General features: G+C 36.7%; 1 protein-coding gene across 1 annotated transcript in view; it reads left to right on the top strand.

Annotated features, from left to right (window-relative positions):
- Positions 1-22,788, top strand: part of CHIC1 (cysteine rich hydrophobic domain 1) — a 30,414-nt gene extending 7,626 nt beyond the window's left edge. Inside the window, exons 3-8 of the mRNA XM_085324288.1 lie at positions 5-111; positions 7,163-7,217; positions 14,474-14,629; positions 17,663-17,719; positions 17,948-18,007; positions 18,803-22,788. Of these exons, the coding sequence (XP_085180414.1) occupies positions 5-111; positions 7,163-7,217; positions 14,474-14,629; positions 17,663-17,719; positions 17,948-18,007; positions 18,803-18,853 (486 nt within the window). The 3' untranslated portion in view covers positions 18,854-22,788. The remainder of the gene's footprint in view (positions 1-4; positions 112-7,162; positions 7,218-14,473; positions 14,630-17,662; positions 17,720-17,947; positions 18,008-18,802) is intronic.
- The last annotated feature ends 1,584 nt before the right edge of the window (positions 22,789-24,372 follow it).

The following is a 24,372-nucleotide window of genomic DNA, read 5'->3' as shown; positions in this document are numbered from 1 at the left end:
GGAGGAGGAGGAGGAGGAGGAGTCCGAGCCGGTAGTGAGGAGCCAGGAGCTGCCGCGGCCCCGAGATGCGCCAGACCCCGTGGCGGTACGGGGCGCCGGGCACATCACCGTGTAAGGAGTGGGGGCTGGCGGCGGGCACGAGGAGCGGCGGCCGCAGGCCGGCGCGGCGRCGGCCGCGGCTGAGGCGCCGGGGAGAGAGGGAGGGAGAGAGGGAGGGAGCCCGGCGCGGCGCCGCGGGRGAAGRCAGCGCCGTCGGGACCGCGCCCCGWCCCTCTTCCGCCCCGCAGGCGCCAGGTGCCCGCAGCACGGCTGCCCCGGMCCCTGCGCGCTGCCGGGTTGGCGTGAGGCGTTTTCGCCTTTGACGTGTTAAGGCGGAAAAACTTCCTGTTTTCCGGTAGCTCGGGGCGACCCGAAGTCACGAATGAACGAGGGAAGTTCAGTTCTCTGCTCCGTGCGGGAGCAGCGCTGACAGCCCCCGCTGTACTCCCGATCGCAAACGCTCTCTTAGAAAGTTAACACAGCACCACGCTAGCATCAGCTGATGGTTTACGTGTATGCTCAAACAATTTTATTATTCAGCAGATTCATTAAGCAATTTATTTCTCCTTCTCTGTCTCAGTTAAGCCATTTAGTCCCCACACCGCACTGCAGAGCAGACGTATGGCTGTGCTGTAGTTTATTTTTTCCAAACTTTGCTTATGAGTTAGGTTTAGGTTATGTGTTTTTATTATCAGAATGCAACTTAAACCTGAGTGTTTGCTGCTCATTTGTACAGTTGGAACACAGGGCAATCAGACAGTGTCACTCAATATGCAATGACTGCTTGTTTATTATTTTTAATATTCCTACTCCTGCAAGTGAAGAAATGTAACAAAGCGCATCCATAACAAGTCGTTGGTTGTTACTTTTTTTTTTTTTTTTTTTTAACATGGCAGGGAAGGAGTCATCTACGTTCTTATATTGTAGAGATACATCAGGCTTTTGTTGCTTAGGATCCATCTTTGGACTGCTTAAAAGAATACACGTTTCTCTCTGTAAATAGGTGCAGTGTGATCTAGCTATCTGCAGCAAAAGCACTGGGTGGGGAAGGCTCTCACATCCTAAGAGAACTAATGTTGGATTTGATACTGTGCCCATCATGTAAGTCAAAATCAGGTTTGCATTGAGCTAGTGCCAGTGGATAGTTTTCTGCTGCAMCGCAATGTACTTGCTTGTTTGATGGAATTTCCTTCTACCCTGATCCCAAATAGCATGCAATTTAACCTGAGGAGGAATGTAACACAAGCAAAGTGATCAGAATACCATAAACCCCTCTTACTAGTTACCTGTTTTTAAGCACTAAACTGAAAGATTGTACCCACCCATTTGCTTTGTCTGCTGTGATGCTTTTTGTGTATTAGTGATCTTCCTTAAAGCTTCTTGGCTCCAACATCTTTTGGGGATGGGCAGGAGCATCTCCCAAGAACTTGATCAATTAATGATGTCTTCATCAAAAGAAAGCAGTATTTGTAAGTGATGTGAGAATCGTTTGCTAGCATACATGCCTATGTAACTACCAGAACTGAATTCCCATTCCCCTCACTTTCCTCTTTCTTTCTGTGACAAATATGCTTTCCTAGGAAGGCAGTAGAAGACAGCACTTTTTTTAATCAGATCACGATATCTTTAAAATCTCCTTAAAGCAATAAAAACTGTTAGTGGATGCTACTAAAAAAGTGCAAATAAACACTAGGCAGTATAGGATATAACCTAACATCCTTATTAAAGGAGGGATGTTTTGCTTTTTAAAGAACTTCTGGTTATGGTTACTGTATATCAGTTCTGAAACTCACTTTCTGATTACAAAAATGCTTCTTTTGAAACCAGTTGGCTTCAGAAGCAACCTGCTCTAGTTCCTGAAGTGAAATACGTCATCCAGTAAAACTTGTGTTTGTTTTCTGAACCCATCTGGAATGTCACTGATAAAATTTCTGTCCTGTGTCCTGGCAAAAGTGAGACACATTCTAGTTCGTGTGGGTTTTTTTTTGTTTTTAAGGTGGGGGGGGGGGGAGAAGGCAAGGCATTAAAAGATAAAAAGAGAAAGAAAGAAAATCCATTGTTTTTTKGGGGGGGTTTTGTTTCAGATGTCTTTTGTTCCTCCTCTGACACTAGCCTTCTTGGATGTTTTTGATGTATAGAGAAGGGGTAATTTTCTAGTTCTAGTGTTGTCTTCTGGTCAAGCTTTTCATGTACAGTCGTCTTATAAATACTCCCAAGTTAATAGATTCAAACAATGTATTAGTTGCTTGCATGAGAATTTTTACTCATATGACCTTGTCTCTGAGCTGAACCTGATAGAGTTATATACTGCAGTATTCAACTATACTAAATATAGATGCCAGGAATCTTCTAATGGCTTTTAGCAGGATTTTGCTTTTTCCACAGACTGTTTTGCTAACCCTTTACCCCTGTGCATGATAAGACTAATTGTGTAAAGTGTATTTGTTTGTTTTTGACTTTAATAAAGAGATGATGAAAGCAGGTAGCAGAACTTACGTTGTTCTGTGCATTTTTCATTCTAGAAGATTCTTGCTCTGAAAAAAAAATAACTAGCAGTCATATTTATTGTTTTCACCAAGCTTTCAGTTTTAGTACAGAGAAATTACTGGGACCTAGTAAATGCCTTTTTCATTGTTTCTGAACTGTAAATTGCCCATTGCTCTCCATTTCTTACATAGTTGGCATGATTCTGGTGGCATATCCAAGTATTTCAACATAAACATTCTTAGTTAAGACTGAGTCACATACCAAAAAAACAACAATAACTTTTAAAAACAGAGCAGTAAACAGGCTCTTAATTTGGTTATTTTTCTGAGTTATCATTTTTCCATATTATTAAGACAATGTGAATGGACATCTTTCAGTTTACTAAGATTTAAACAGAAATCACAGTTTAGGTTAGAATAGTTTAGGGTAGAAGTTAACTCTTTTTTCCCTCCTCTCCTCTCTCCCCTGTTATGTCGTCTTTTGGAGTGCTCCAGGGATCTGTAATCAAGGTGCTAGTGAAGAGCATATCATCATGAATTAGGAAAGGCAGGCAGAAGCCAAGTATTCTCAGTTGTGATAGGAAGACATTCGGGGATTTGTCTTCTGATTAGCCCAAAGTTATACATCTTCCACATGATTAAAATAATAAGTGACCTTAGCTATCAAAAAAATTAGTTCTCTAAAACATTATCTGTGAGTAAGATTGCAGTGCCCTTCAGTAGTTGTATTGGCTTCAGTGGAAAGTTTCATAGACTAGAAAGAGAAATACTAGATATTTAAGGAGATGTAAAAAGCCTTGATGTCTCCTATGGGAATAGCATGTGGAATTTGAGTTCATCTATTCAAGATGGGTTAAACTTAAACTGGATTAGGAATGGACAAAGGAACCACATTGAAAGGAGGATGGAAAGCCTATCATGAGAGTTGACTAAACAAGTTTAGCTCCTGTAGTCTAATAGGCCTGATTACTATCTGTAAACACAGTGGTAGAATATACAAGAATGAAGGACTCTTCAAATCAAAAGAAAAAGATAAAGCACCTCTAAATATTTCTAAATACTACGTAATTCTGAATACTGGAAAATGTTTACCGAATCCTGGCTGTTTCAGTTCTGGGAACAAGACATCTCACTTCCATATAATACTTTGTAAACTAATGGATGGAATTATATATTGTGATACCTGTGGCAGCAGGAATTTGCAACTTATGATTCAGGATATGCCTTTGGGTTTCAATTTTTGAGAGATTTAAAATATATCTCTATTACAACTGCATGTGATAAGCTGTATTCTCTCCATTTTGCAAATAGGGAACATGAGACTTGTCTGATGGCATACATAAAAGTAGAGAGAAAACTAGAAACTGAGGTTCTCCTAGTTCTAGCCCAGTGTTTGTGCTTATAGGCAACTGTACTTGCTTTTAGAGGTATTTTTCACCCAGAGAAAAAATTGCAACTAAAGTGTAGAGATAACTTATCTGAATTTCTAAATTAGACCTTTCACTGAGGACCTAGAGAAATAACCCCCAAATAAGTGGTCATCGACTGGTGTTTTAAATAATTTAAAGGACAGATACCAGGGTTTTATATAGTGATTTTTTTTTAACCTAGTAGGTGTTAGAAGACTTAATAGGCCAAATCATGCCAGATCAGTTACTGCTATGGATTAGACTCTTGTAGAAAGTCTTAGGAAATTATTTCTTTTAATCAAGGTGTCAGGTCTTCTTTCACTTTGAATATTTTATTACAACTTAAATGCTTTTTCAAAGTTGCTTACATAGCTCTAGAACTGTATACAACATTCTGTTTTAATTATTGTTCTAAAAATACTCTCTTTATTGGGTTCTTGAATCTTCCCTTCCTCTCCCTTTACACCATCTCTTCCTCCCATCAGCTGATGGGAGTTTAATTTTGTCAGAATTATGTGGTAAATCATCAAGAGGATAGTCTGTAAAACTTCTGGAAACACGTTAGTGAGGCTATACTAAAGGCCATCAGTGATGCTGACTAAATATGTAGTATTAAGATGTATAATAACAGATGCATAATTCTATTTTCATTGTTTAATATTGTTTTAGCCATTTTGAAGGTGTTAGTGTAAAATACGTGCACCTCTGTAACTGAGATTTCTTGGATGTGTGTTAACTGAACAGAATGTTCGGCAGCTGTTAGAAATTTGAGGCTTTAAATATGTTTGAGGACTTTATCAGCCTTCARATTTAACCTAGTAAAATATTTTGTGCTTTTGTTATGTTTTTAATAGCTCTAAATCAGCAAACACTAATCTGTTTTATTCTTTGGGGAGATTGGTACTGCAATGGGAATTTTACTGAGTGTATGATCGTTAAGATAAAAGGTACTACTTATGGCTCAAGAARTTCTTGAACCACAAATTGCTGAAGGTTATTGTTAGAGTATGCTGAGGAAATGCTAGCATATGCTAACACTTGGACCTTTATTTTGCTGTTTCTTAGGCATGTGCTACTGGCCACTGCAAGATTCAATGTTCTGGGCTAGGTGGACCTTTGGCTCAATTCAGTGCAACTAGCTTTATGTTATGTGGGTATGGTAAATAATTCTGCAGTATTCCCTGAACTTTCTAGTAGTTCACTATTTACATTGCCTGATAGCTAAAACTTTGTGATCATTTCAGATAGTTTCATTGCTGACAGTTAGAAGATCACTATTACTCAAGAACAGGCTTGTATATATGCTTCGTATCATTGTTAGGCTTTTCTGTATTTTTAAAGACTGAAAAGGCTACCTCATTTTTGTCAAGCTTCCTTTAAAAATAAAATTTTCCAAGTTTTGTTATATGAAATACTATCTTAAAACCTACAGAAAATGGAGACCAACCTGCCAGATTATGTTGAAAGAAAATGAAAATGTGCATATTTTAGTAACCTTCGTGTTACTAAAAGTTCACTTCAACCTGTTGTAGCCTGTGCCATGTTTCACTTGCATGTACTTCTAAAAATTTTTCAGTGAAAATGTTTTGAATGAAATCAGTGCAGATAAATGACAGATAYAGTATTTAGAATAGCTTAAGAGACAAAGGCTCAAAAATGCTTAAATGAGTATTTATCCTTCTGGTTGGGTTGTTTGTTTTAACATTCTAAACAACTAGCAGTCTAGTATGCTTTGACTTAAATTAGCCATTGAAGTACTTAATTAGACTTTTTCACTAGTACTGTTGACAAACATTTTAATTAGCTTAGTAGGTTTCTAAAGACAGCACAAGTTCTTTTATTATGCTTCTCTCTTCTTTGGGGATAATTACATGCTTGTCTGTGCTTCTAAACAAGCTGCATTGCCAAGTCTGGATGTCTGAGTTACTACGGTGTATGCATGAATGTGTATATATGATGTAATGATAGGGGATTGGTGACATTTCGGCAATGTTAGTATTTGTACAATTTCAAATTAAGGACTCAAAGCAAATACTGTCTTCCCAAAAGATTAGTTTCTACAATAAACAAACAATACAAAAGGTGTTCATGCTTTTATTTTTGGCTGTGATTTGATTGTTGTTTTTTCCCCCTTTTTTTGAACAAAAATGTTCAGACAGTTGAGCAGAGTGATGGTGAAGCCTTTAATTTGGCACACAGTAAGCAGTTCTGTTCCAACATGAAACATAGTAGCTCAAATGCCAATGGCTCACTACAGTTATACTTCATTATGCTACTGGACTGAAAAGACTAAAGATGTGGAGAAAATGGAAGATCATATTGTTCTGTGAATCTACACAAGCTAGCGGGATTAGTACCAAGGTTTAGTAAACCTCTTGCCTTGACATGTGTTTAAGGAAGTGTTTTTTTTAAAAAAGGGCTAAGTCAGCCTGCACTATCCAGTGTCCTGCTGATCTATGGAACTAGATTATTGAAACTTCGAATAGGTTCAGTATGTTTGGAGCTAGTGGTAACAGATTTCTCAGCAAAGTTTCTCAGCTCTGGAAAGTACTAAGCTTCCTATAGTCTTCAGTGGCTTTAATAAAGGTTTACCTGATGCCCGTCACAAGAACGCTGAAGAACCACTACTCAGTGTGACACGTAGGATTTAATTTTCTTGAACTGTTATGTTTAGGCTTTTACACATTTTGCATGAGATAGTTTACCTCAGGCCAAAGCTGTGTTTTATTTAGATATATGGTTATGAATGCTGTAAAAAGAAGATAAAACTAGTTTTAAGAAACTTATTTATTACATATGAATAAATTGTATGAGTAAGAAAAATAAGAATAAAAGGATCAGTGTAATTAGTGCAACTAGAGTGTTTTTTTTTTTTTTTTTTTTTTTTTTCTGTAAGGAAGGAAAGAGTAAAACTTGCCATATGGCAATATTCCAGGAATATTTAAGAGTTTTTTTTGTGTGTGTGCTTTTAGCTACTTGAAGGTATTGAAGTAAGGCAAGAAGCTATATTTCTCTTTTCTGGGGTCTTTGTTTTATTAACTACCTTATGAGTGATATGCAAGATCTTACATAAACTAAAAGCAGATGAAATGATGTAAATGCAAAGGTAAAAGATTATATTATATAAAGACATTTTTCTTTTTAAAATACAAGAGTTATTATAATTTTATTAAGGGAAACAGAATAAGTTAGGTGGAATATATCTTGTTTGTCTCTTTTGTTTTCAAGGTTTGGCTTGAGCAACAAGTTTGACACAGAATTTCCTTCTATTCTGACAGGGAAGGTAAGTGTGAGATTAAACTGTTCTTTAAATGGAAAGATACGTTGCATTCAGTGGTTTCTGTGCTACAAATACATGTTGGTGAATCCAGAAAAAAATCCRTTGCAGGTCAGTACTGCACTGAAGATTAAGTAACTCTCTCCTGTATGAACTAGTTGGTAAATGACCAATTCCTTAGTGTACTCYTTTTTTTTTAAGGATTAAGAAAAATAATTTGTAGTGATTTTTATCATTACTGATCTTCTAAACACAGAAAAACTCATGGTGGCGTGATACTGTTTTCTTCAAGCAATATATGTGAAGCCAAGGCTTATTTACCCTTGTTYATAAATGCCTAGAGTTTGTGCTTGCAGCTGTATGAATTCAAATACTTCAGATACTAGACCTCTTTGTTTAATATCTGTCAAGCTTTAAATTTATTTTTTGGACACTTCTATGGAGGAAAAAGCTGTTTTCCATAGTGTTGAGGAGCAAGACATTATGGCGTTACATGTCTAATCAAAAACTAAGTAGCTTTTTAGTATATATTCACCAATATATTTGTTTAGTTCTCTTCTGAAAAATTTCAGTGATCTTTGCTTTCTCTGGAATCCTATTTTCTTTGTAAGTGCAAGGTTAGTCAATAAATATTAATTCATAGCCATTTATCAATGACATTTTGTAACAAAATTGCTTTAAATGCTTTTCATAATTGTTTTTAGTTTTATTTTGAAGAAAACTTTTATATGTTTTCTTTCATCTGTTTCACTCTAGTGCATTTCTTTTGTTTCATTTTATAGCCCCTCTGTGTATGTTTTCCAGAGTTTGTGAGGAAAAAGGTATTTGACTCTTACTACTGTGTCTAATGACATACCATACAGAGACTTCACAGGTCTCTGCAGATTCTTGCTGTAGCAGTTGAACCATATTAGCAATATATTGAAATGCAGTTGGGTGGTGTCTASTTGTTCCAGCAAGTCTGTTCATCTCTTTTTTTATTTTTTTCCTCCCCCCTTCACTTTTACTCCAGAGTCTAATGATAAAATTCCCAGGTTGAATTTGTCCAGCATTGCTTGACAGCAGTCCAACTGAAAAGCAGGTAGTTGTTTGGAATTTCTGGATGTTAAAAGACAGCCTAGGAGCTCTGGCCTTGATTCAGAATCTCACTGAAGTAAAAAGGAAGAATATTATTGATTTCATACTGTCTGATCTGAAGGCTAGTGATAACTCCATCTGTATTTAAGTACCTTGCGTGTCAAAGGCATATTCTTTTCTAAGAAACTCTTTCAGATCACTGAAAAGACATGAATGACTTTTTGGAACTATCTTACCATTTTTTATCATCTTTTAATCAAGCTGTAGTTTTCTATAAATAAGCCTAAAAAAATATCTAGCAGGAAATGTTACAACTTAATTTGATGAGATAATTGCATTTCTCTGTCTGTATCTCTAAAATGTTTGTATTAAAAAAAAAATGCTTTTTAATACAAACCTCAATACCAGTCATATTTTTCACTTGATTGTTTTCTGTGCTAAAAGGATAGCAAGCAATTGTTTTTAACACAGAGTATGTAGCAAAAGTTTAAATTAAAGTTCAGTTTACTGCTTGGACTTAATTTAGCAATACTTCTGCCTGACATTTCCCCTTCTTGTTGTCACAGATTAGATCTGTGAAACATCAATCACACAAAACATGGATTTGCTGTCTATAGTTATGCTTTTTCTACCGAGAATCTTCATATCCCGTTACCTTTTTTCTCASATAAAGATTCGAGAGGGTTTTTCTTTTTCGTTAGAAGACTTTGGAAATTAACTTCTTTAAGGGGAAAACACCAATTCTTGCTGCCGGTCACATAGTGTCATCAAGGACATTAAAAGCTAGGCTTGTGGGTTGTGTGGTGGTGGTGGTTTTTTTAATGCTTTCATGAATTGCAAGAAATGAATAATCTTCTGCTTCTACTGGTTATGGCAGTCAATCAATTACCTTTATCCCTACTGAAAATGAAAACTCAGTCGATTAGTTCTAGTAGGAAAGTACTCTTCAAATACCCTGTAAATAATTCACAATTCAACATAGTGACTGTTTATATTAAGTACTATTTTTTTGATTAAAAAGTTTACAGTAAACTTGCATTAACACATGGCTAGTATAAAGCAATGTCATGCCTCATTCAATAACATTAAATGACTTTGTCCACTGTGAATTGATATGGATAATATATCCCATCTGTTAATGGAGTAGAAAAGGTAAAGCCATTAGGTGTGATTGATAGATAACTCTGTGAGACTATTTTCTTTTTAATAAATTGCATTTAAATCCAAATTAATTGGATAAAACTAGCTGCACTTTTCTTCCAGAAACACTAACTTTTGATTTATACCACTGTATAGCCTTAGGAAAGTTGTTTAAGCTTCCTGACCCTTAGTTTGCCTATCTGCATAAGGACTACAGTACACCTTGCACTAATTTGTTTTTATCTGAAATAGTCTGCCTTCCCCACCATCTCTCCTATCTCTTCATCTCCCCATTTTTTAATGGGTTCTGGATAGTTATTGTAGATTCGTTGTCTGCAGCTAGAATGCACATAAGTGCATCTTAAATGTTTAAGCAAGATGTTTGTTGCTCTTTGGGGGGGAGAGGTAGATGTATGTGTTTGAGGAAGTTACATAGACAATAAAACAATAAAGAAAAGGGAAATATTGGAGAGGTCAGATATTAGGCCCAGCTAATTCAGCTAGGTTAACTTAATATTTATCTTACCAGATGAGAAGCAAGCTTCAGCTGATTTATAAAGACAGATGAGCTTTGAAATAGTTGATTCTTAAAARTAATAATAATAAAAGATTTGACTTACACTTAACACAGATGTGATGTATATCTTGGAATAACATGATTGGACTTGGTTAGACTTAAATTCTGTCTAAGTTTAAATTCTGCATGTTACAGTTTTACAAGGTTATTAGATCTCTTGAAACAAGCATTTAAAATACACTTTTAAAACAGCTTTATGTGGCACAAAGCACACACTGCTTCAGGTGACAAGAAGATGATGGAACTAGTGAACCTCAAGGAAGAAAGTGGAGTTTCCGGCCCTGATCTTAAAACAGTGAGGGTCCTATACAGAGATTAGTGTGCAGTGCAGGGAAGTGCGAGCCATAAATGTATTCTTGGCATTGTGATCCCATTGCAACATGTGATTGATAGGGTTTGTGATCRTGATGATTGAAGGAGGAAGATCAGGCCTGCTGGGCTTTACTTGCTCTCTTCCTGTGTTTGTAGGTTCACTTGCATCCTGTTGTAAAATACTATGACACTCCTTCCTCTCCTTTTATGTTTTGGGGACTTTTTTTTTTCTCCTCCCTTTTAAGACCTGAAAGGAGCTAATGTCTCTTTAGAAGGTGCACTGCACAGCCAGGAGCTATGTACTTAYCTCTTTCTTTTCAAGATCCAAACAGAAACTCTCTAAGTTACTTTACAAAATTCAAATTTAGACTTTCTTAGTGACCTTTCTCCGCACAGGAAGCGCAGGAACATGTGGCACTTTCGTAATACTGTATTATTGTAAACACTAAAATACCTGAAGTAAAAATCTCTGTGCTGCTTGGTAGCATCCAAAATTAACCATTTACCATGCCATTCTATGTAGAAATGAGAGTACTTTAATAATGGTCTTATAAAGTAGCATCAAACTGTTGCCCTAAAGCAGAAAAAGAATGATTCTTCTAAGAGTGAACAGAAACAGGGAATCTTACCATGCCAGGGGCTTGGTCCTATATGTTCATTTCCCCTCCTTCCCTCCTCCTTCCCCAACACACACTTATCTTTTTGCCATCTGAGATCTAAGAATCTGGCAAATTTCTTTTCATGTTGCATGTTGTCACTGATAACCAAGTTTCTTCACATTAAACTCAGCTGTGTGCTGTGCAACCCCATTCATTTTGGTAGGTTTGCTCAGCTGTATTGGCGGGGGGGGGGGGGGGGGGTGGTTGTTGTCCAGCAAACTTTGTGACCAATAAAAAAGGGAATGTTCTCCTTTCTTAGTGGAATTTATTGCACAAGTACTAATAGAGTTTAAAAAGGCCTTATTTTTATCTTTAAAATAAACAGGATGATCCATGTACAAATTTCAAGAGTCTTATCAAAGAAGGTGCCATTTGTATATATGGCTCAGAATACAGAGCCATATGTAAACTTCTTTAAAAGTCAAGAACGCTCGTTTGTTAGTATGCGTAATCCCGATCTACTTGGAAGCATGTCTAATCTCACTGTTCAATGTTACTCAGACTGCAGACCACCAACCCAATCTTTACCACAGAATTTGTTCTCATGGTGAAAATGAAGTGGTTTTATTCACATGTGTGTGATTGTAGTATCCTAGATATAAGAGCTGACATGTGCAAAGAGATCTGTAAAATCTTCTGTTTCAAACGCATGCAACTACAGGCTTGTTTTCCACGTATTACAACATGATTATTTTATGTTCATTCAGGACATCCCACTCCATGGGGGTCTCTCTGTTTCCTCTTGCTAATTYGTGTTGGGCTTTTTGATTTCTTTCTTTCTTTCTTTTTTAATCATTCTTTTCTTAACCTTCATAAGACATCCAGTATAAAATACATTTTAAATGCTGATGTTCCAAACAGTCTAAAGTGAATTTTGAATTTGCTCTATTTGGTACATGTGAGAAGAATTGTAAGGAAGTGTTTTTAGTATTGGAAAAAAGAAATCTCTGATTTGCTTGTGTTATACTATATTTTTAGTTGTTTTTAATTAAAAAAAACAAACCCAAATGTTGAAATACTTGCTGAGTACTTACTCATTCCTACTATAAAATAATCAGTGTTAATTGATGTTCTTGTATTACTAACTGTAAACCTGGCTTGTGCAGAAACCCGAATGACCTCTGACTACTGCATGGTGAGCTGAATGGCTAGGGAACAGATGCATTTATTTAATCCCTTTCCTGCAATATTTTACTGAATTTAGCTCTTGTGCATAAGTGGAGGTAGCAGAATCAGGTCCTCTCAACTTCTTTTCCCCTGGTCTGTCGTCTTTGGTGAAAGGTGTCTGTCACTTTTTTTTTTTTTTTTTTTTTTGGTTGTTTGCAAAATCAAATGAGTTGGACTTGGTTGGAGGGATTGTGTAGCAGTTGCACAGCTTTGAATACAGACTGTCTTTTTTTGCTTCAACATGGCAAGTGATTAGGAAAAAGCTTTTTTTTTTTTCTTTGAAAAAGTTGGATCTGATTAACACAATCTAGAGTTTGGATTCAAGCTGCATTTAATACCATGAGTCCATATCTGGCTTGTTGAATTCAAGTTATTTAGATCATCCATGCAGAGCTGATATCCTTTGTGGAGTGGCTAATACAAGATGTGCTTAGACTGCTTCTCAGTAGTGAGTCCAGTAGCTCTTCTGTAGAGATATGAGGGATTGGGGGCATGTGGATAGTTAAATGCTCTCGTTCTTTTATATGAAACAGGCTGCCATTGGAGAAGCTTATTTCTGACAGAGCATGCACTTTTCTACTGTGAATCTGCAGTGGCTATATATAGAAAATGTTATTTTGAGAAAGCTTTTCTGAGTATGCCTTCATTTAAAGTTGTTTTTTAAAACTTATTTTTTAAATTGAGAACTTAGCAGATAAAATGTCAAAACTATGATGTCATATATCGTCTAATTTACCCCAAAAAAGAAAACTTGACGTTTCAGACAACACTGCACCAAAACTACAGGTAAATGATGTAAAATTCTTTCATGCTTAGAAATTCGGGCTGTTGAAAGCTTTCTYATCCCACATAAGTAGGTGAGACTGTAATAAAAAGAAGAGGTCTTGCAAAGCAGTCAAAGTACAAGGCTTAGTACTTGTCACTGAAGTAGTAGCACTTTATTTGTATTTTCACTTTATGAAATTATAAACAGTTAATTTTGCATCTTTTTACATCTGTCTTTGTAAAGTTTCCATCTGGACTAAAATTTCCTAGAAYGATTAGTGATTTTGTTAAGGTAATACTTGTGTTTGCACAAGAGTTCCAGGAAAATTGGATATAAATTTTCAGGGTGCCTCTGCCCTTTGGAGGTTATTTCTCAGCTRATGGAATTGGTGGAACAGAGGTGTGTGCTTACACTTTATCTGCTGTGATCGCAGTCGAATGTTCTGACTCCAGCCGGTGATGAAGATGGCTTTGCACTAAAATACTGGATGATAACCTGAAACAGCACATGAGCGCATGTTTCTTTCTGCCTCTTCTAGAAAGGTGGTGACAAACAAATCAGGGTACTGTCGTCTTAAACTATCCCAGCTGTTAGTTCAGCTAACACAGATCAGTCTTCACAGTGCCCCTCTTAGGAGGCACAGACTTCAGAAAACACTGTATATCCACTTTTAAGCTCCATTAAAGTATTTCAGCCTAAGCRCTTGCAGAGCAAGGCATCCTTCCCAGCTAGGCTGTGTAAATGTAGACTGGGCTGAACTAATTGCTCACCGTTTAATGTCGCTGTGCTATAAAAGCAAATCAGTTGAACTAGAATTTGCTGAATCTAATAATTCAGTCTCATATACCTAATCTGCAGGATGCTGTGCCAGTAGGTTTTGTTCATAATCCTGTACAAGATGCGTTTCTTAATCCTTAAATGYAATCCAGTGTTTGCCTTTCTTGGATTCCCTATGTTGGAAGGAACCACAACTACCGTTGTGGCCTAATGTTGATGTAGACCGTTTCCACAAATTATCTGTGGACAGAGGTCCACCTTTACCCCAGGTACGTTGTAGGCTTGCACTGGTATGAAGTTAGATTTGGACTGTGTTTTCCTTTTTCCTGTGTGATGCAACACAACCTTTTTACTACAAAGCTGCCTACATTCTCAGTTAGATCAGATGTCCTTCATTCTTCTTTTTTGGGGGGTGGGAGGGTGGGGGTCAGTGTTGCATATGCGGTGCATATGTTGCATGTCTGTGTCCCACTTCCAGGTTGGTTTGGGGCCATTACATTAGCGGTAGGATTGATTTATTGATGGCATAATAAATATGGATAAGGCTATTCATCTAAGTTACTACGTTTAGCTTTATAATTATATATATTATTTTTGCAAAGCRTGTACCATAAATGAATTCGTTACAAGAAAGTACTTTTTCATGATAACTGTCYGAGCAGTATTTTGGAAGATTGTGTCATATTGTATAATGGCATGTTTCATTTACCTTTAAATCAATAAGAGCCAATTATCAAGAAAATGCTCTATMATATCTTTCCATTGAATTTCAGCACTTCTATTGCAGGTTGCCCCAGAGGAATTCAAGACCAGCATCAGTCGTGTGAATGCATGTTTAAGAAAGAATCTCCCTGTTAATGTAAAATGGCTGCTTTGTGGCTGTCTGTGCTGCTGCTGCACACTGGGCTGTAGCCTGTGGCCTGTAGTGTGTCTTAACAAAAGAGTAAGTACGTATTTCTTCCTATTTAATGTTACCAGTAACTGCAAAAGAATAAAGTTTAACAGTATCTTCCCTATTTCAAAACTTTTTTCTGTATCTCATTTGCATTCAAAAGCTTGTTCTGTTTTTCTTCTGTTTTTTACCTTAGAAAAATACATTTGCTAATGAAGTAAATGATACTGAATTGCCGATGGGATTGATAGGCTAGGTATGGCTAATCTCATCTCAGTTCAAGGAACAGGATGGAATATATGATGCTCTGAACTTTCAGGATTTATAAAGCTATAGGTATTGTATTAAATTAGTGTGGAACTAGATGTTCAAATATTGCCCTAACTGAAGTGAAAATTACCTTTCTGTTTTTCTCAGAGATACTTATTTCTGAAAGTAGAAATAACCGTTGTATGTAACGTGTACCATAGTAGTTCTGAATTGTAGTTTTGGACGTATTTTATTGTTTTGTTTCTCTTAAGATCAGAGTTTTGATTTTTCCATTCTGAGAGCGTTAAGATCTCCCTTTACTTCCTCAATTTTCCACTGAGGAACCTTTATAATCGAGTCCAAAATAATAATCCTGAGAAACACTTTAACAGGATCAAGTAAACATTATCTTAATTACTTCTGTGGCTTACATTTAGAATTGGTTTATYACAGTGACAAAGGTGTTAGAAATACATAAGTGGCAACGGTGTAAAAACATTCTTTGCAAGGTACGTTTTGTTTCTTGTAGTTATAAAACCTTACCACTGAGAAATGTAAGTAGTAATAGTATGAGCATCACATGGGGAAAAAAGAATTCGTACTTGTCAGCTTAAGTATAGGAGAAGATCTTAGGTAGAAATATGTTAAAGCATAATACTTTTTGCCATTGAGTTCCTTATCTTGAAGGATGCAAACTGAAAGCAAAAACAAGGAATAGGCAGTGCTTTTCACAGAAAATAACAGAAGTGTATTTTGCTAAGCTTTCCAACTTGCTCAAGAAAATATCAGTAGCATTGACTGGCAAGTGAAGCATTCCTGTAAAAGCGATAAATAATATATCTCATACAGATTCTTCAGGTTAGATTTTGTAGAATCCTTTTTATTGTAATCTGGGTCTCTTTTGAGTGGTGAGAGCCAAAACCAGGTARTTTGTTTTTTTTTACAGTGGAGACCAAAACTTTACAGAGACTTTAGAGGAGATAGTATTTGGCCACAAAATGCTGAAATCTTAGCACTTGAAAGCACTATGTGTTAATTTGTTAAACTGCTAAATGCTGAGGTTTGTATCATTAAAATGTTACAAGATTTGTTTTCCTCGTTTTAGCTGCATTTATATACATTCTTATTGCAGTGGAACATACTTAATATACACAGATGGAATATTTGAAATCTGTAGAAACTTTTCATATTCTTATGCTAGAATATACAAATAAATATGTATGTGATATTGTAGTGCTAATGTAATTCTCAAGGGTATAAACAATGTGTATCAAGCAGGATTTGGGAAGCTCATGTTACTACTTTGGATGTGCTTGTATATATGTTTGGATGTGCACACACACCTGCACACACACCCACACACACACCCACACACATATTGAAAAGCATTGAAAACGTTTGTTTCGTTGTTAGTAGTTATTCTCCCATCCAAACTAATTTTGATTTCTGTGGACAGCACTGCGGTGTAGACATACATTATGTGATACACTGCTAAGACCAATATTGAAGTGTTTCTAGTTCAGAATCATTAAAATCATTGTAATTAAAAATATTTAAAGAATTGGGAAGATTCAGAGAAAACAGCAAAATGACTTGAAAATTGGAGAAAGAAAAATGCTGTACAGTGAAATACAGTGCGTCTATTTGGCTCATTGAACATTGCATTAAAAAGTCATTTGATCATGTTAAGAATCACATGTATAAGTTTATTCTTAATTTTCTCATCTAACAAAAATTGACATTACAGGATCCAAGGCTGGAATATGAAACTCAGACAGCTGGAACAGGAAACATGTACTTTTTAACCATGAGGATAATTTGGTTGCTGATTTAAAAAAAAAAAAAGAAAAGAAAACAACAAAGTAGTAGTGGTTTCTGTACTACTGAATCTTTGACTCAGGATTGGATATCTTTGTATCTTTTAAAATGAAATGGTTTAAGCTCACCTTCCATTATTAGGTTGAACAAAAGAATTGGTGGCTAGAGTTCGTGGCATACCATGCAGGAGTTAGAGCACATAATCAGAGTGGTCTTTCTGTGACCTTAAAAACCTCGAACTCTTTAAAAAAAACAAAAACAAAAACCCTTCCCCTCTCCCACCATCAGTGAAATGGCTTGTTAGTTGAGTGGGCTTTTTGTCACAGTGAGATCCCTATTGTAGATATAAGCTGATCAAGGAACTGTATCTTATATTCAGAGGTTCCCTTTTGTATGTCGATATTTGCCATGATCTTGTTGCACGTAAGTACTGTGGAAGCTCTGACTAGAAGGAGGTTACAAAGGAGCTTGTGAAGACAGCAGAACACAAAGATCATACGTACTTTAATATCCAAGAGTTGAAAATACAGACTCTATTTACTATAAGTTGGAGTTTTGTGATCTTGATTTTTTTTTTCCCCCAGGATTCAGATGAGAATTACATTAGCCAAAGCTGGAAATTACATTTATATGGATTACTTGTGTTCAGTAGTCTATCCACAGAGAGGATATTTTGTCCAAGAGAAGATCAGAGAATCTGTTTTGTTGGCTTGTCCTTGGTAGACAAAATTACTAAATTCTGAAGGACCTTTTAATAATTGAAAGAGGATTTGGAAAGTTCCAGTCCTAAGTTAACAAAATTTTTGTTTTGTTTTGTTTTCTGAAGAAGTTACAATGTTGAGGAATGGGTAGTTGACATGCTAGGACTTCCATTTCTAAGTTTCCTTTTGCTTGGTTCTGTTTTTCTAGAACTAACTTATTTAAAATTAATCTTAAGCCAGAAATATAATAGTAAAGTTCTTCTGGATGAGGCTGGCTACTGAATCATTTATAATACAGTTTTGACTTACTTTTTAGACTAGAAGATCAATTCAGAAGTTATTAGAATGGGAAAATAACAGACTATATCATAAGGTAAGAAAAGTTAGAGTGCTTGTTTTCTWCAGTTTTAAGAATAGTAAGTTTTTTGCATAACTGGTGTATAGGAATTTTACTGTCCTGTTATAATTCTATACTTTATATCCAGTCCTGATCTTAAACCTTTGTGTCCAGATCCTAATATTTTGGTATATGCTTATGTTAAATAACTCATTTAAAACAATACTGTATTACACATTAATCCTCTGATAATTATTTTCTTAGCTTGGTTTGCACTGGAAGCTGAGTAAGAGGAAATGTGAAACTAGCAATATGATGGAGTATGTAAGTATTAATTCTGTAACTTATTTGGTTTTCAGCATTACTGTGATTCTACAGAGAAAGACCTTAAGTTACCTAATTTTCACCTGTCTTAAATTTCTCAGTAAAATGTGCAGTCTTGTTTATGAGTTGCCTTAACAGGTACATGCCAATGAGAGCAACCATGGCATATATTGAAACTCAGAAATTGTGACTGCTAACATACTTTGTCTTCATAGCAGTTCTACATTTGCACTGCAAGTAAACTTGTTTTGATCTTAATTTGAAATGAGGGAGACCTGCTTGTAACTTCATGCTTTGGTGTGATGCCCACACAAGTCCACAGGTTCTTAATACTTACCACCTCCTGATAGATCAGTAATTACAAGTTATTTAAAAATACTTGATGCAGAACTATAGTCAGGTGTGGTTTTGTTTTGGGGGGTTTTGTGTGTGTGGTGTGTATTTTTTTCTTTTTAATACTGGCTCTGAATTTCAGAGAGTTTTACTCAAGATAGATGATCCATTTAAGAAAGTATTTATGTTGTCCTTCTGTTCTCCCACCCACTTTCATGTATGGTTATAAAGATTTCCTAGATGGAGAGAAATCACCCCCAAAAAGTTGAGCGCCTGTAAGACCTGTATTTCAAAATGACTGAAATCTCTTCTGTTATCCTGGGAAACTCTTCCTTCCTAGTGAAGAGCTCAGATACGTTTAGTCTTAGGTACTAGATAATTTTGCATGGAAATTATGCTACAGATTTGAACATTTTGGTTACTATGTTTTGTTCTTGTCTGTCTTTTTCCCATTTTCAACAGGTAATACTAATAGAGTTCTTACCAAAATATCCCATATTTCGACCTGACTGAGGAACAGCGTTTGGTCTTTCACGTTACCTGTCATTTTCTACCCTTAGTGCCTTGTAGATGATTTTGGAAAGAAGATGGTCTACTTTGCTGTGATTTAAAAATGTTCTTCAGTAGAATATCTTCCTTGCTATGTTACTTTCTTTTGTTTAAGAAGAGAACAATTTGCACATTTTTTTTATGTTAAATGAGGCTTCTATGTTGCACTCTGAATTTTTAACATTAACAATAACTGATATAGTTGCCACTAGGGATCTAACATCAGTGCTGCTTAAACTTGTTCTGAGCATGCTGCCTTATTAATTTCTATATTTGCTGTCCTTAAACATACATCCTAATGCCATGCCATACTGTATTTCATCCTAAATGTCGCACTCCTGTAAATCCTCAGTAGAAACGTCCAGGTAAGCTTCTAGTAGAAATGATTTTAGTATAACTTGCTTGCATAGGACTTGCAATTAACAGCACTGGTTTTGTCCTGCACTTTGCAAAATCATCATTTACATTAGGGGGTTAATTGTTTCACCCCACTATGGACTTGTAAATATTGACTCTTTGCATAATGTAAAGTGTGGTATGCCAAGGTTTACAGAATGTAATATAGCTCTTACTTATTCCMTTGCCAACAATTCTACATAGTTTTATTCATTACATTTGTTAGCATCCCTTTGATTGTATAGACCTATTCACATGCTGTTTTTATGGTAAAGCCATGATGAATTTGTACATACTATCAATATGTAGGGCTCAGTTGCACTTTGTTTAGTAAATGGATGAAAAATGCATAGCATTTCCGGTTTGAGTTTTGGGGGTTTCTTCTCCTTTTAATTTCAGGTATCATCTATAGGACCTGAAATAAAATCTTATATATTGTTCATCTTTGAGAGAATCACATTTGTGGCGTAGGTGACAGCTGCTGTTGTCAAAATATCCTAAAGCCTATTTTTAAATTAGGTTTATATGAATGTCAATCTGAATTTGTTTTTRAGTAAAGAAAAATGTTTCATAATTAGATACTTTCATTATTAAGGCAAAAAAAATGGAGCAAAGTAATACTGCATCTTTTCTAGTGGAGATAATTTTACCTAAAGCAGAGTAGTATTCCGGAATATGCTGATGGGAGGAAGTGAATGGGTTCATGGATGTTTTGGTGGATGACATTCAAAAACAGTCTGCACAGTCACAAATGCCTTGTGGAATTCACAAGTATTTTGGACTCTTACATGTTTTCCTGATCTTGGAAAAGGAAGTTATTGTAGAAAGATTTTCTAGACCATCTGGCCTAAGCAAGACCATTTCATAATAGTGAGCAATGAAAAAATGATGCAAGATCCCTCCCTTTTCTAATTAGAAATGAAAAGCRAAAGAAAAACAGCAGGTGACTTAGTGTCTGTAAGTTGTGATGAATATTGTCGTAAGTGTCCAAGCATTTCTTTGTAGCAACTTGACTCCTTCCAACGCCATCTGAAGTTTTTCAGTTTCATGCTGACTTAGGATTTGCTCTGAATGTACTTGCATCTTTTCAGTATGCAATATTGTATTAAAATAAAGTATTCGTAAAACCCTTGCATTCTAATAGTTGCAGTAGGCAAGATACCTAGTACACAKTGTTTTGGCAAGGCTAGTTTCATGCAAGCTGTCCTGAATCAATTGTCTTGTCATTCTTACTATACAGCTGAGGAATATCAAGACTCCAGAGCTTGCAGTAGTTTCCAATTGGACTGATGCTTCAGACTCTGAAATCTGTATGCTTAGTGCAAAGGTTTCATTTGACACTAGTAGATGGGTGGCAACTWATGTTCAGTTGCATTCATAACATAATTTAAAGAATACAACACTGTGGTGTCTAAATTTAACATTGGCTATGCCTTGCAACTCAGATTTCCATCACAGAACCGTACAGAGTGTAGACCACTGTATTTATTTCTTAGGATGAGACTTAACTAACTGGAAGCAGAAAATATGCTTAATGGTAGAAAAATAGTGTCCAAAATGGAAATAGCACATCCAACCCTATCTGCATTTCCTGTAAAAGTAAGTTCCTGGGCAGCAAATAAAGGGAGTGTAGCTTAATTATTTTTGCTAAATTGGAATGATGGAACTTTCTTACTGTTATGCCAGAACTTTGTTGTTGATCACTCCCTTTTTGTGTAAGAAAGTCAAAAAAAATCTTAGCAGGTTCTTATTTTTCTTCTTTTATGTGACTATGTTTTCAAAATTCCTTTCAAATTGAGAGAACAGGCAAGCTGAATGAGAGTTCTGTTAATTGCCAGTGTTGAATACCGAACAGTTCACTAGTCTCATTGCTAACAGAAATCCTCTCCAGAGTCTGGGCTGACTTCATCATATTCAAAATCTCCATCTGATTTGTTTTGCCTCTGTGAAATGCTGTGCCAAGCTGAGAGAATACCCCAAGCTTTCACACTTAAGGAGTGTATTTCATAGGATACAAATTTAAAAGGTTTACATTTAAGTGCATAAATTCTATAAATGTTATTTTATGCTACATTATGAAGTGTATAATCTTCAGCACATGAAAGGGTCTTTTCTTTTTGTGTTTTAATAGGCATCTAATCTTGTGGCCATAAAGCATCTCATAAAGAATCTGAAAGTCAAAATAGCAGCTTTTAGCAAGCTCCATATTTTAGTAACTAGACAGATTTACATTAAAATGCAAACCCAGCATGCAGTACTATTTGCATCTGAAAGACACAGGTTCCATAGCTCACTTGAAGATGAAGGTAGCTTTAAGTACTGCTGTGAACTCTGCTGCACTATGTTCTGCCTACAGGTTCTCTTTTGCCAAGGTTGTCCTTTGCTTTATTGTAAGAACATTCAGCAGATAATTATATTGTTTTTAAGACTAAAAACTCATTTTAGGAGTAAGAAGTCAGCATGAGTTAGTAAAACCATTTATGAAAGATGCTTGTTAATTGGAGAGAGAATTCTTAGCAATATGAGAGATTAATGTTAGCAAAGTGTAGTAGAAATGGTAAAGAAAGTGCCTTGACTGGTTCCAACGAAGACAAAATACTAGGTGAAGAGAAAAGGGAACTAGTAACAGTATTTTAGTGTGAGTTTGTGGCAATTTTTTAAAAGCAGATATGGAAATACTGTCTACCTAATCAGTGTTTAATTTTTCACATAAGCATATTGACACTTAATTTTCCTTTCTCGTTTTTATTTAGGAAGTACTTGGGTTTGTATCTAGAATGTTTTTGTGTCTTAAAGTATTGGAAGAGTGGAGTAGCAAAGCTGTAAGCTACTGATTTTTCCACTTGCATCTGTGAAATTGTTTTTCTGTACGAGGAAAAAAATAGGTATGTTTTAAGACTCATACAGGCACATTTAGGAAGTGTGGATTTGATTGTATATGGATGACTGAAACAAAACATTTTTTGCTAAATCTAGTGTAGTCTTCATTAATACAAATGTTCCTATGCTTTTCTTGATGGGCAAAAAWACCCTCCATATGCCAAAACATAAATATATGAGTATTAGTGTCCCACTATAACATTTTTACTACACTTACTTGTGAACACACTACCATTGGAGCAATAAAAATGTCAAGCTATTAATATTCAGTGTAAATAGTTCATCCTTTTAGTAAACAATACATTCTTCTGCAATTTTTTTGTTTTTCTGCTGTTGGTGTACTTATGAAGCTGTAACTTGTATTGCTTAAGAAAAGTGGTTTTGTTTAAGTTGTACAAAAATCCTTTTTAATTGTTTTTTCTGTTTACAAGTGAACAGCCACTTTTTTAATAGGACCTCACACCTTGAAAAGTTTTTTTTTTTTTTTAAATAAAATTCTAACTGAGCTCTGTATCTACAACTTACTGCACTGGCATGTGCCATTAAAAAGCTGAAAGTCAGACATGCTTAATCACTTTGAGACATTTTTCTTTAATTAAATTTAAAGATGAAAACCTTTTAAATAGTGCACTGTGTTTGGAAACAATCCTTTGCATCTCTTCCTGTACCTGTGTGCTGATCAGCTGTGAGTGGAATGGGATATTGGTGGGTTTTCTTTAAATACTGTGTTTCTGACACGGCCAGATCTTGCGCTTGCATTGGGATTTTGAGTATGGTTTGGCTAGTTCAAAGAACAAATGCTGGAAAACTTGTGAAGTCTTTCCCAAAAAGAAAACTGCAGAATGATYGTCATACTTCGTCTTGCAGATAACTTGTTTGCTTGGGTTGCAGACCCTCTCTTTGTAAGGATTTTTCACAGAGGTCTCTTGCTGCAGGGCTCTGTTGGTATCTAGAGCATCCATGATGTTTCTTTGGAGTTTGGTGATGCATACATCAGAAAGCTGAGAAAAGCGGTTTTTTTTTCCCAATTCTGTTGTAGTAGGACCTTAGAGGGAGCCTAACTTGAGCGTGGATAGTGTGTATTAGTGAAGTAAATTATTGGTGTAAACAAAGAACTGTAAGACAGCACAGCATTTTGASTGTTAATGGGCAAATCTTGTACTGGCGAAGGCAGGACTTGCAATTTTTGCAATTAAAGCCCTTGGCTCACCCCCTGGGGAAAATACTGCATTCCTGAAATACGTATGTTTAATGTTTTTGACAAAAGTTATTGTCCTCAGTTCTTTGAAGAAATGCAGGAGCATCCCCACTGATTTGCTGTTCAGTACGTAACTGCTAATACCTGAGAAGTTTAGAAAACTTTGCTTGGTTGTGAGGCCAAACATAGGAACACTGGGTTGAGTCACCAGGTTAATCCTCTGTTACGGTTTATAAGATGTTAATTGCCTAAGCTAGTAGCAAAGAAAGAAAAGAAAACTTGGGGTTTGGCTCCTGTTTCTACCACGGGAAGGCAGTTTGGGAACTTTTCAGTTAGCAACCTTACTACTTACGCTTCACCAGGGACAAACTGGGTTTTACCTTGAAATGACAGTTCAGTGGAGGGTGACGCCAGTAGCCACTGAGGCGCTCTACACAAATCTTAATTTGTGATGGATTAGGAAGAGCAAAGGTGTGAAATGAAAGCTGAGAAGCCAGTTAGCTTAACTGCTGTTTCCCTCTTCCCCCGAAGTACCCATAAATTCCTTTCCAGTCTCTTTCTAAGGGATTTCTGTCGTTTTAGCTCTGAAGKGGTATTTGTATGGTTCAGGCGGTGTTTCAGAGCCACCTGAAAAAACCTGTGCAGTTGACTCTCTTACCCAGCAAGAGGAGTTTCCAGCCGCCGGTGCTTAGCAGCCTTGCGGCCAAGGGCGGCTCGCCCTGCGGCCCGCGGTAGCCGCGGGCAGGGCAGCCCGGGCGGGCCCCGCTCCCTCCGTGCCGCAGGCCCTTCGGCGAGCCGAGCGCGTGCGCAGCGCCTCTCTCCGCCGGGAGCAGACAGCGGGGGAGGAGGAGGAGGCGGAGGCCGGCAGGGGCCGCCCCGAAGAGGTGCTGCGGAGGTAACTTGCTCCCGGGTACGCGCTGTGTAGACGCTCCGGCGGGCGGGACGAGCGGGCCGCGCCGCGCCGCGCCGGGGAGGGGGGCGTCCCGCTACCCCTCGGCGCGTGCGCATG

Source organism: Rhea americana, unplaced genomic scaffold (genome assembly GCF_003343005.1).
Source record: "Rhea americana isolate MKP2758 unplaced genomic scaffold, rheAme1 scaffold_90, whole genome shotgun sequence".
Taxonomy (NCBI): Eukaryota; Metazoa; Chordata; class Aves; order Rheiformes; family Rheidae; genus Rhea; species Rhea americana.
Note: the sequence above shows the minus strand (reverse complement) of the source record. Positions and strands in the feature narration are given on the sequence as shown.